This window comes from Mauremys reevesii, linkage group 1, assembly GCF_016161935.1.
Source record: "Mauremys reevesii isolate NIE-2019 linkage group 1, ASM1616193v1, whole genome shotgun sequence".
NCBI lineage: Eukaryota > Metazoa > Chordata > Testudines > Geoemydidae > Mauremys > Mauremys reevesii.
Window position 1 is genome coordinate 208258810 of NC_052623.1, and position 11297 is coordinate 208270106.

Here is an 11297-nt window from a genome sequence, read left to right on the forward strand (position 1 = left end):
CCACCCTGGGCTCAGAATGTTTTCAGGCTGGATCTGACTCAGATTGTGTAGTACTGGAGTGGATGTAACTGATTTAATGTCATTTTTAAAAGTCAATATTATGAATGTTCAGTTTTGTAAAGGGTGTCTGAGGTTTGCGATGGGCATGTCTGGTGTTTGTGTCGTGTACATCTCACTAAATCAACAACATGAATAAGAGAGACTCAAAGGGAACAATTTGTGAAAATTATTTGTTCAAACTCTTCACTGAATACTTACAGCAACAAATACAAGTAACAAATACTTTCAAAGCAACTAGGGAGCAGTTTGTTCATACTTTGCTAGCCAAAAAGGTGGCTACTTTGCTAGCCAATATGATCATAATAAATAAATCAACCAACTTGTCTAAATAACAACTGTGTGATCACACAAGGATAAATGCTAGCAGTGACTTAGTACACAGACAGGACAAAACCAGCAGCAGATCTGTGGTGCAGATGTTAAAGAAGTGTTCCCTGAGACAGAGACTGAATCTATAATGGTTATCTGATTTCTTTGACAATCTAAGTTTCAACTTAATAGTGGGAAGGATGGCCATGGCTAAACCGTGACTCCGTAGGCACACAATAAAGGAGAGTCACACAGCTTGTGTTTTCTTATCTATTTCAAAGTGTTTAAGTTCCAGACCTAGCATATGGTGTGATATAAATAATAATATAATAATACAGTTTTGCTTTCTGAGTAGAAAAGCCATATGATTTATGTAACATGACCATTGTATTTAAGACATTGTTTTACTTAGAATTTTAATGCATTTAAAATGCATCTTCTGGTTTTTGTAATCTGTTCTTTTGAAAGAATGAACAGAGCAGTGATGTATATTTAATGGAATAATTCATTGTGCTCCCTTGTACAAAATCCTGGCTTTCCAGACCCAGCAGCCAGATCTCTGCAGGAACATAATGTTGCAAACGGAGAGATCTGTTATTTACCAATGAGGCTGAGTTGAAGAGACATGCTAAAAGTGTCACATGGGGCTCAGGATTTACCAGAGGCTGGACTCTGCTTGAGGCCAACAGGTGGTAGAGGTCTGCTCAGAACTGCACAACAGTGGGTGGAGGGTGAAATTGCACCCAGTGAGTCTGACACTGGAGTTGTATTGTGGAGGAAATAGTGCTAGTATGCTCCACCCACCATTGCCCAATCCACCCAGAAATCCAGAGTAGCTGCATATTTCAGCTAAAACGGTAATGGTAGTAACTGCCGTAGATACTACCCATAGGTGCCGACTCCATGGGTGCTCCAACCCTGGAGCACCCACGGGGAAAAATCAGTGGGTGCTCTGCACTCATTGGCAGCCAAGCTCCCCTCACCCCCCACCTCATCTCCTCCTCCCCTCCCCCCCCCGAGCATGCCGCATCCCTGCTCCTCCACCTACCTCCCAGTGCTTCCCATCCGGCATTAGCACGCTCCGGGAGGGAGGGAGGAGCAGGAACATGGTGCGCTCAGGGGAGGAGGTGGGGAAGAGGCGGGGCTGGAGTGGGTATTTGGGGAAGGAGTCGGAATAGGGGCAGGGAGGAGGCAGAGTTGGGGCAGGGACTTTGGGGAAGGGGTTGGAATGGGGGCAGGGCAGGGGTGGGAAGAGGCGTGGCAGGGCCTCATGGAAGGGGTGGAGTGAGGGCGGGGCCAGGGGCGGGGTCGAGCACCCAGGGGAAAGAGAGGAAGTTGGTGCCTATGATACTACCCCACGCCATGTGATTCAGATATTATGATCTTCACTTTTATTACAAAAATCATCATAGAAATAGTTAACGATGAGGGCATCTATGAGTACATCTACACTGCAAAAAACACCCGCAGCAGTGAGTCTGAGCCTGGGTTGACAGACTTGGGCTCGCAGGGCTCAAGCATTGGTGCTATAAATAGCTGTGTAGACCTTCCAGCTCAGACTGGAGCTTGGGCTCTGACAACCACACCATCCACTGGGTTTCCAAGCCTGAGCAGGAATGTCTACACACTGCTATTTTCAGCACCATAGCACAAGCCCCATGAGCCTGAGCCTGGAGACTTGGGCTCTGAGTGCTGGTCTACACTAGAAAGTTAAGTCAAGCCAAAATTCACACCCCTGAGAGACGTAGTTAAGCCAACCTAAGGCCATGTAAACAGCACTAGGTCAACAGAAGATTTCTTCCATCGACCTAGCTATCACCTCTCAGAGGTGGATTTACTACAGCAATGGAAGAACACCTTTCATCGCTGCAGTGTCGGCACTGAACTCTCCCGCTGTAGCTTTTCTAATGGGATTTTCAAAGAAGACTAAAGAAGTTAGGCACCTAAATTCCATACAAGTTGGGCACCTAATTCATTTGGCAATTCCAGCCCAAGTGTCTTATAAACGTATGAAACTAAAATCAAGAAGATTGTTCTCTGTCTGTTCCCCTCATTCTGTAAGGACCTTGACTTGCTGGTTTGCTTTTTAAGTATGTGACTTTGGTGGGTTTATTGAGAGAAGGCTCAGCTGAAGAAGTGGGGTTTGCTTTTGCTCTCAAGGTGCTTAGGTTCATGCTCACCCTGATGTCTTCCAGGAGCGAGTTTCAGATTCATGGGCCTGTTATCGAAAACGCTCTATCTCCTGGACACGGTGCCATTTTTGCAGTAGAACATGGCTGTCGTGATCACACAGTGTGAGACTACCTCATGTAACCTATCCTAGACCTTTGCCTGGAAGGGTTTTGGAGATGAGGATCAAAACCTGGCATTTGAACTAGTATTCCCCACAGAGCCAGTGCAGACAGCGGAGCTGTGTGGTGACAGACTCTCGGTGGTCTGCAGTGCTGAGCAGATGTGCTGCAATGTTCTGAATCAATTACAGCTTTTTAAAAAAAAAAGTCAACAGTCTCATATAAAAACACACACAAACTGAACTGCACAGAACTTAACTTCTGTTTCTCAGTTAAACATGCTTTATAAGTCCTGGGTCTTTCCCTTTCTCCCAGCAGCTACAACTTCAGCCTCTTGTATTCCAATCCCACCTCTGTCACACTGGAGTACGAACTGAACTACTTCAGAAGGCTGGTTACTGTGGTAACACAGCACAGCTTTTATCTCCATTCATTTCATCTGTTCTTTGGGAGAAATTGGCAATCTGTTTATTGGTGCCATCTGAAGAGGTTCGTAGAGCAATGAGCCAACTGTCAGGGCTTGTATAGCAGGGGAGGAGATATATGAGAGAGAGATTCTCTCTTTCACATAAATGTGTACTATATTATATATACCTATATACATATCATATTGCTTTACATCCCTTACCCTCTCCACTAGTGATGCTAACCTCAATCTCGCGTTTGCCCAATTCTTTTACAAACACCGTTGTGCTTTCTTCCACACTGCCCTACACAGAGAACACTCCCCGATTTTGATCTGTAAGAGCCCCCACGTTCTGCCCCTTCAGCTCTCTCCTCAAAGACCCACTGCCACTGTGATGCATGCATCTAATGATGTTGATAGTCAATTTAAATGAAAAACATTGATTGTATGTTTTCTACTTCTTCACAGAACTTTTCAGGGCAGGGACTGTGTCTGAAACAACAAAAATGTCAACAATGGGGAAGGCTCATGAATACAGGAGACTGAACTTTCACAGAAGCTAGATCAAGACTACCAAACACACTGCCAGATGAAATAAGAATGGTCACCACAGTCAGCACTAAATGCAAAGCCCATCTCTTCACCCAAGCTCTTCCATAATAGATCCCTCAGCGACACCAATACTCCCACTCTTCTTAGTCAAAAATATTAATAAAGAACTAATACTACTACTAATAAATAAATCCAAACTTCCACTCACTGGTAAGGAAGGGGTGGAGAAAGAGATCTTTGTCATGTTTTTTTACTACTCGGAGGTGCTCAGGTACTAAGATGAGAGGTACCTGGTTGGATGAATAGATAGAATTTAGCCCAAAAGATGGTTCTACTTCCATTTTCTTCAGGGTTGCACTGTACAGTATTTTGCTTTTGCCTTGCCCTCTAGTGTCCAAAATACAATTAAAAATATCTAGAGAATTATTCACAGTGAAGATAGTGAGCCAAGTTGTGCTCTTGGATACAATAGTACAAATCTGGAGGCAGTGGAGTTACTTTGGATTTATGCAGGCGTATCTGATTCACTAAATGAAGCTGTTCTTTAGGCAGTATTACCTGAGATGTGGATCAGAGCAGGGTTATCCTAGTTAATATCCCACAGGATGCAGAGAGCTACCCCTACAGTTTTGCAATAGAATCGAGGAAGGGAAACAGTATTTAATCATTTATATGGCAAAGGAGGTGAGAGGTCTAGACCTGCTAAATTGCTTGAAGTAATGAAATTCCCAAAGAAGTAGATGAGATGTGTGAGCAAACAAAGGGGCACTTTGGCAGGAAGTAGGGTGACCATATCGCCTCCTATTTTGGCCAGGACAGTCCCCTTTGTGAGCTCTGTCCCAGACGTCACAACTTTTTTGGCATAACTGGGCATTTGTCCCATTTGCTCTTGCCTTATGGGGACGAGGAGGAACGTTCGGCAAGAGCAAATGGGACAAATTCCCAGTTTTACCTAAAAAGTTGTGATGTCTGTGATGGTGGCGTACGCCTCATGCGGCAGGGCCTGGGCTTGGAGCGAGTCTCGGGCGAGATGGCTTAGGCCATCATCAGCCCTACAGAGCAGGGCGAGTGACAAGCAGTGACGCCAGGCAACTCAGCCAGCAGCGACAACAGGCAACTCGGGCCGCCTCTTGCATTGTCACTTACAGGGGCGGCTCTAGGAATTTGGCCGCCCCAAGCACGGCAGCATGCCGCAGGGGGCGCGCTGCCGGTCACCGGTCCCGCGGCTCCGGGGGACCTCTTGCAGATGTGCCTGCAGAGGGTGCGCTGGTCCCGCGGCTCCAGTGGAGCATCCGCAGGCATGCCTGCAGGAGGTCCACCCGAGCCGCGGGACCACCAAACCCTCCGCAGTCATGCCTGCGGGAGGTCCGCTGGTCCCGCGGCTCCGGTGGACCTCCTGCAGGCATGACTGCGGAAGGTCCGCCGGAGCCGCCTGCCGTCCTGCTGGCAAAATGCCGCCCCAAGCACGCGCTTGGCGCGCTGGGGTCTGGAGCCGGCCCATGTCACTTACCGGGTATCCCATTTTCACTTTAGGGAAATATGGTCACCTTTGCAGGAGCCCAAGGGCCACAATTAACGTGTACACAATAGCATAATTATATGTGCTCTCTCACCAGCACAGGCATCTTGTGGGGAAAAGTACCACCAGCATAGTGAGCAGTATTGGTGACGATGCATGGAGCCTCAGGTGTCAGTGAACAAAGTAGATACCAATCTATAGCAACAGCGCAATGGATAAGGCTGGGTTCGGTGTCTGAGCCCCTAAGCTCTGCCCCAGCTCTCTCGCTACCCACCTCCTGGCCCCACACAGGGCTCCGTCTATTTCGCACTGGGCAGGTGGCCCGTGCAGATTAGAACCACCCCAGGCTCCAGCCGGAGGCCGGAGGCGCTGGGAGCCCGGCGGGCGTGCACGGCCCATGGCCGCTACCTGGCCTCGAGGCGCTCATGCCAAGCCCGGGGGTGACCCCCGCATCCCGCCACGCACCAACCCCTCTCGTGCAGCCCGCACGCGCCACACCCATGGCAGGGGCCCGCCCCCTGCCCTCGCGCCCCGCCCCTGCGGGGGGGATGCTGCAGCCGCCGGCCGCGCGGAACTGCCCACTCCCGGCGGCGGCACGAGCCCAGCCCCTCAGCACCTGTCCGTCCAGCCCTAGAACTCAGGCCCCTTCCGCCCGATTCCGAGATGGCCGGCAGGAGCCGTAAGGCCGGGCAGCCACGTGACCTTCACGGGTTTAGGCCCCGCCCCTGCCCCCTGCGGACAAAGGGGGCGGAGCTAGAGGTCTGCTGTTCCCATGCCGACCGCCGCTAGCGTCTGTCCCCTCCTCCCCCCGCACCCCCCATACGGAGAGCGCCGAGAGACAGAAAAGGCCGGGGCGGCTGGGCGATGAAACGCGCTTCTGCTCCGGGATGGAGGGGCCGGGGCAGGTGAGACCCCGGCGGGCTACGCCTCCCCAGACAGCGCCCCCACCCCGGTGTAACACCCTCCCGCAGCCCCTGCGCCGCCCGCATCATATGCGCCCCCTGCCCACTGCACATCCTGCCCCCAGGCACTGTGCCCAGCTCACCCCGTGTCCCCTGGCATTGCCCCCCAGCCTGGGGCCCCTCCACATACTGCTGCCCCCTTTACATCTCACACACACACACACACTCTGCAACCCGCATTGCCCGACCTGTCTCCCCCTTGCTCACACACACCTGCTGCCCCCTCTACATCTCCCCCCCACACACACACACACTGCCCCCCGCATTGCGTGACCTATCACCCCCTTGCTCACACACACACCGCTGCTGCACCCTCTGCATCTTCCCCACACACACACTGCCCCCCGCATTGCCTGACCTATCACCCCCTTGCTCACACACACACCGCTGCTGCACCCTCTGCATCTTCCCCACACACACACTCCCACACACACATTCCCCAACCTATCACCCCCTTGCTCTCACACACACACACCTGCTGCACCCTTTACATCTCCCCCCCACACACACACACACTGCCCCCCGCATTGCCTGACTTATCACCCCCTTGCTCACACACACACCGCTGCTGCACCCTCTGCATCTTCCCCACACATACACTCCCCCCACACACATTCCCCAACCTATCACCCCCTGGCGCACAAACACACTGCTGCTGCACCCTCTGCATCTTCCCCACACACACACTCCCACACACACATTCCCCAACCTATCACCCCCTTGCTCTCACACACACACCCGCTGCACCCTCTGCCCTCTCACCCTGCACAATGTGTGTCTGATAAAATGTAAATCCCAAAACTGCACCATGGAGCCATGCTACCAGCTATCAGTTTGTCACACTGAAGCTGTGTTAATTTGGGCAAATCGTTGCTCTCTGTACATTCATTTCCCTCCCCTCCATAAAACTGGCAGAGTGATATTCACTCATTGTCATAATACCTAGCCCTTATCATCCATAGAGCTCAACGTGCTGCACAAGGCAGGTGCAGGTCAATATCATTATCCCCATTTTACGAGTAGGATAACTGAGACAGGGAAAGGCCAAGTGACTTGCCTCCAGTCACCCAGAGTTGTGGGCAGAACTTGGGTCTCCTGAGTCCCGCACCAAGACTCTACCCCCTGTAGAAGCACACTGCCATCTAAGGATGAAAAGCACTGTTTTGTATAAGCTCTCAGCTCTGTGGATATTCTTGTTTGCTGTAGAGTTTTTAAAACAGAAGCCTCTTAGAGAAGGTAGAATTACAGGGCCACGTGTTGCTTAAACTTCTTTCTGAGCTGGAAAAGAAAGACTGAAATCCTGGTCCTGTGGAAGTCAATGAGAGTTTTGTCATTCATTGACTTCTATGGAGCCAGGATCTCACCCAGAAAGTAGCATCTCTTATATGAGGAATAGAAAATTAATATTCCCCTTTTCAGTCATACTAGAAAGAGATGAGGCTTCCAGCCTCTCCCAGAAATATGTGCTATAGCAAATGGTGGAGGAGCCCTTGCTGTAGGAGCTGTAGCTACAAAGGAATACTGGACCTCATCCCACTCTCGTATAAAAGGGTGCAGTAACGTAATGGGTCTAGTGCACAACTCTATGCATTTAAAATAGTTTTTAAAGTGTGTTAAACGTTTTAGCCAGAGCCTGAAGAAGTAGGAATGACTGAAGTGCAGGAGCCTGTCGAATCACCAGCAGCAGTAATTGAGTCACCCGGGGACCAATCACCTATAGTTGAATTGCCGACATCAGTGGACCAGTCACCTATAGTCGAATTGCCAACATCAGTGGACCAGTCACCTACAGATGAATTGCCAGAGTCCGTGGCCAGATTACTCATGGTTGAATTGCCAGAGGCCGAGGCTGAATCATCCGTGGCTGAATTGCCAACTGTGGCCCAAGTACCTGTGTGTGAATTGTCACCATTTGTGGGCAAGCCACCTGTGGCTGAGCCAGCAGAGACTGTAGTCGAAACACCTGTGGCTGAATCAGCAGCAGTGGTCGAATCACCAGAAGTTGAAGAGCCTATGGTGTATGAAGACCCCTTTGAAGTTTCTGTTATGTACATGGAGAAACATAACATTCTGCAGATATTTCAGGTGAACTTTTCCTTTCCATCTCCTTCTCTTCTCCCAGTGACTCACTTGACCTAAAGTTATCTTGTCAGCATTGTACTGAGTCAAATGTCTGTGCACAGGCTCCCTCTGGTCCTTGCCTCATATTGGCTCAGGGCCAAACCATGGAAATTGGAAGGCTGATCATTTCCAGTGGTTAAAGCAGATCTAAGTAAGGAAGGGAACTTGACCAGCCAGGGGGCTGTCACCCCAGGTCATGATCCCATTTGGTGATGCAGCATTATATCATCTTCTGATGACAGCATGCAGGAAGGGGAAGAGAATTGGGACAAAAAGAAATGTATCTGACAGGCATTCCCATCTCCAAGCAGCAGGGCCATATCCAAGCAAAGTGTGGCGGGAGGGCAGGGCGGATATATGCTGTATGCAGTTAGTGGAGCTGGGGGCAGCATATCCTTGGTGCTCTCCATTTCCACCCCTGCAAATGGCTTATGTACGATTGACCAGGATGGAGACTCCATATTGATGTGACAATACAAATGAGAGGCAAGGAGGATTCTGTATCTCCATCCTCCTTTCACTCCCCCCCCCAAAAAATCCCTGCACTGAAGCCATTTGAGAGTACTTTTATGCATAATCTATTATTTATTACTCCAGTAGTACCTGGAGGGCCAAGACAAGATCAGGGCATTGTCCTGTGATTGTCTATCTAGATTTAGGGCAGGGACGGTCAAGGGTAGGAGAAATGAACTATTATTAAATCTATGTTACAGATGGGGAACCGAGGTACAACAAGTCCATATGACATGCCCAGGGTCACAGGGGAAGAAGCACAAATTGAATCCAAGTCTCCTAAGTCACAGTCCAGAGCCTTAGCCAAGAGTCTAGCCTTCCTTTCTCTGGTGCCCCCGTCCTCCACTGAGCCAGGAGGGAGGGTATCCTTCATCCCCTGGCTCCTGGGAAGGAAGGCAGTGAATGTTTTTGAAAGGGGAGTGGGGCGGGTTCTTCATCTCCTTCTGCTACCTGCAGAGGAAACGAAGCTGGCTTTTTTTGTCTTTATGAGCCCAGGTCCTGCATTATTGCTCATGGTCCTGTTATGCTCCAAAATGTTTACAGCTAAAAATACTAGAACACACATTAAAATCCAGGAACAGAAGTTAGACTTACGGAGGTAATTGCCTGGATCACTCTTCTTTCTTTTTCAGCAGACCAGTAACATATTAGCTTTGTTCCAATCCTTAGTGCCTCCAGCATTTCCCATGGGTTCTGAACAATAATTGCCAGTGGTTGAGTAAACTTAGTATCCGATTCCCATGACATATTGTCCAGTCCAGCTCATTGTATTTGTTCACATTTTCCAAATGTTCCTGTGCCTGTTTCTATCAATACCAGTATTTACAAGCTCCCTGTTACTTGTTCACACCTCTTTATTTTTCCATACATCCAGTACCACATCCCAGATACTCAGTAATCTCATCCCAAAAGACAGGGCACCCCTGCCCTCGGCAGAACTTTCTGCATTCTTGAACCTATTACCCATCTTCAGCAGGAAAATCTAATAACACCTCTTACTTTCTTTCTCAGGAGATCACTGAAAACTTGGTGTATGAGAAGCCCGATGACCCCTTACAGTTCATGTTGCTGCAGGTATGGAGTGTTTGGGGGGACACACCGAGTCTGTCTTTTAGGTCTGCCTCCGAATCTGCAGCAGAATTGTGGCTGAGCAGGCCGGAGCCACAGTGAAGCCATGAATATTCCTCTCGCCGTGAGCCTTGGCACTTGGAAGGAGGAGGATAGGACATGGGGAAGAATGCCCTGGTTGACAGGGTCTGAGTGTGTTTTAAAGGGGCAGGACATGGCAAGTTGGGGAAACAAGGCTGGAGGATAGGGTCAGTGTGTGGAAGGGAAGGATACAGCAGGAGATGGTGGGGTACACAGGTCCTACAAGACAGTGTCTGGAATTGTGAGGGGAAGATCATGGACAGAGAATGATCTATCAGAAATGAGAGGGTTTTAAAATACAGAGAACTAAAAGCTTGTTGAGTGAGAGACAGTGGGGATGGGGAGGGTTGGGGGGGACACAACAGGAGATAGGAGGGGATTACAGTAAAGACAAAAGAGAAGGAAGGGCAGAAAGAGGATACCTTTCATTTCCCCTCTCCCAGGGAGACAGTCCCCACTGTTTTTAAAGGAGACTCAAGACTTGTTCTGTACTTCAGTTTTCAGGGCTGGCAGAAGCAGTTGTGGTGCTATCTCTGGGTTCCAGTGTTATGGCATTGGAGGGTGACTTGACCACTTTCTTCTCCTCCCCAGGTGCAGTCCATGATGAACAAGCAGCTGGAAATGGAGGGGGAAGAGGAGGAAGAGGAGGAGCTGGGTGGTGACAGCTTCTACATAGCAGAGGACTTTCTTGGTGGCCACCAGTGACCTTGGCAACATGGTTGTTAGCACAGGGCCTCTGGCTAGCACTGCACTCTCACGCTTGATGGAAATGGTTTTGAACTGGTCTGATGGTAACTGAGCTTCCTGGCTTCTCTTGTTCTGGGTACTGCGCTTCCAACTGCTTGTAAATTATGCAACTGCATGTTATCAATGATACACAAACCTCCTAAGAAACACACACACAACCCCCTGAACATTCCTGCCAAACCCACCACACAGCTTGTACACACAGAGACTACATTTCTGTGCACACAGACCCTACAGCTCTGATCACACATATGCCCAGACAACAGCACAAACCCACAGCAATCAGACTTAATGGCTGTCGACCCAACCAGCCCTTGAACACTTACACACGTCTCTACCTTCTCTGTTCTGTTTTGCGGGCGTCGGGGGGGCTCTATCCCAAGCTGTCATATAACAATCCACTATATAACAGTTTGGAACTCCAGTGTCCACACTGGAAGGGGACTTTCTCTGTCCCTTTCCCTCCCAGAACCCCCTTGCCCCACACTGGAAGGGACGGTTTCCCCCTCAGCTATCCCTGCTGAGTTCAGATCACTCTGTCCTTTTGTATTCTTCTCTCTCTTTCATGGCATGTACAATCCCTATACACACACAACTAGAAGGTGAAATTAAGGTTGCAGGGACATGTGTGGCTTCAGAGCATATCACCTCTTAAAAATACTAGTTGA

The 11297-nt window shown here is 49.6% G+C and overlaps 1 protein-coding gene and 1 long non-coding RNA gene across 5 annotated transcripts in view; one reads left to right on the plus strand and one right to left on the minus strand.

The window, feature by feature from the left end:
• Positions 1-5889, minus strand: part of LOC120383493 — a 29471-nt gene extending 23582 nt beyond the window's left edge. For both annotated transcript variants that reach the window (XR_005588480.1, XR_005588481.1), the window contains exon 1: positions 5754-5889. This is a non-coding gene — a long non-coding RNA (uncharacterized LOC120383493). The remainder of the gene's footprint in view (positions 1-5753) is intronic.
• Positions 5886-10682, plus strand: TEX55 (testis expressed 55). 3 transcript variants are annotated; one of them, XM_039501645.1, is made up of 5 exons: positions 5886-6042; positions 7726-7832; positions 7869-8184; positions 9745-9807; positions 10474-10682. In XM_039501645.1, the coding sequence occupies exons 1-5, from the start codon at positions 6025-6027 to the stop codon at positions 10585-10587; spliced, it is 618 nt and encodes a 205-aa protein (XP_039357579.1). In that variant the 5' UTR covers positions 5886-6024; the 3' UTR covers positions 10588-10682. The 3 variants fall into 3 exon arrangements, with proteins under 3 accessions (XP_039357579.1, XP_039357571.1, XP_039357587.1); XM_039501637.1 differs by having other exon boundaries at positions 7726-8184; XM_039501653.1 differs by having other exon boundaries at positions 5954-6042; positions 7730-8184.
• The last annotated feature ends 615 nt before the right edge of the window (positions 10683-11297 follow it).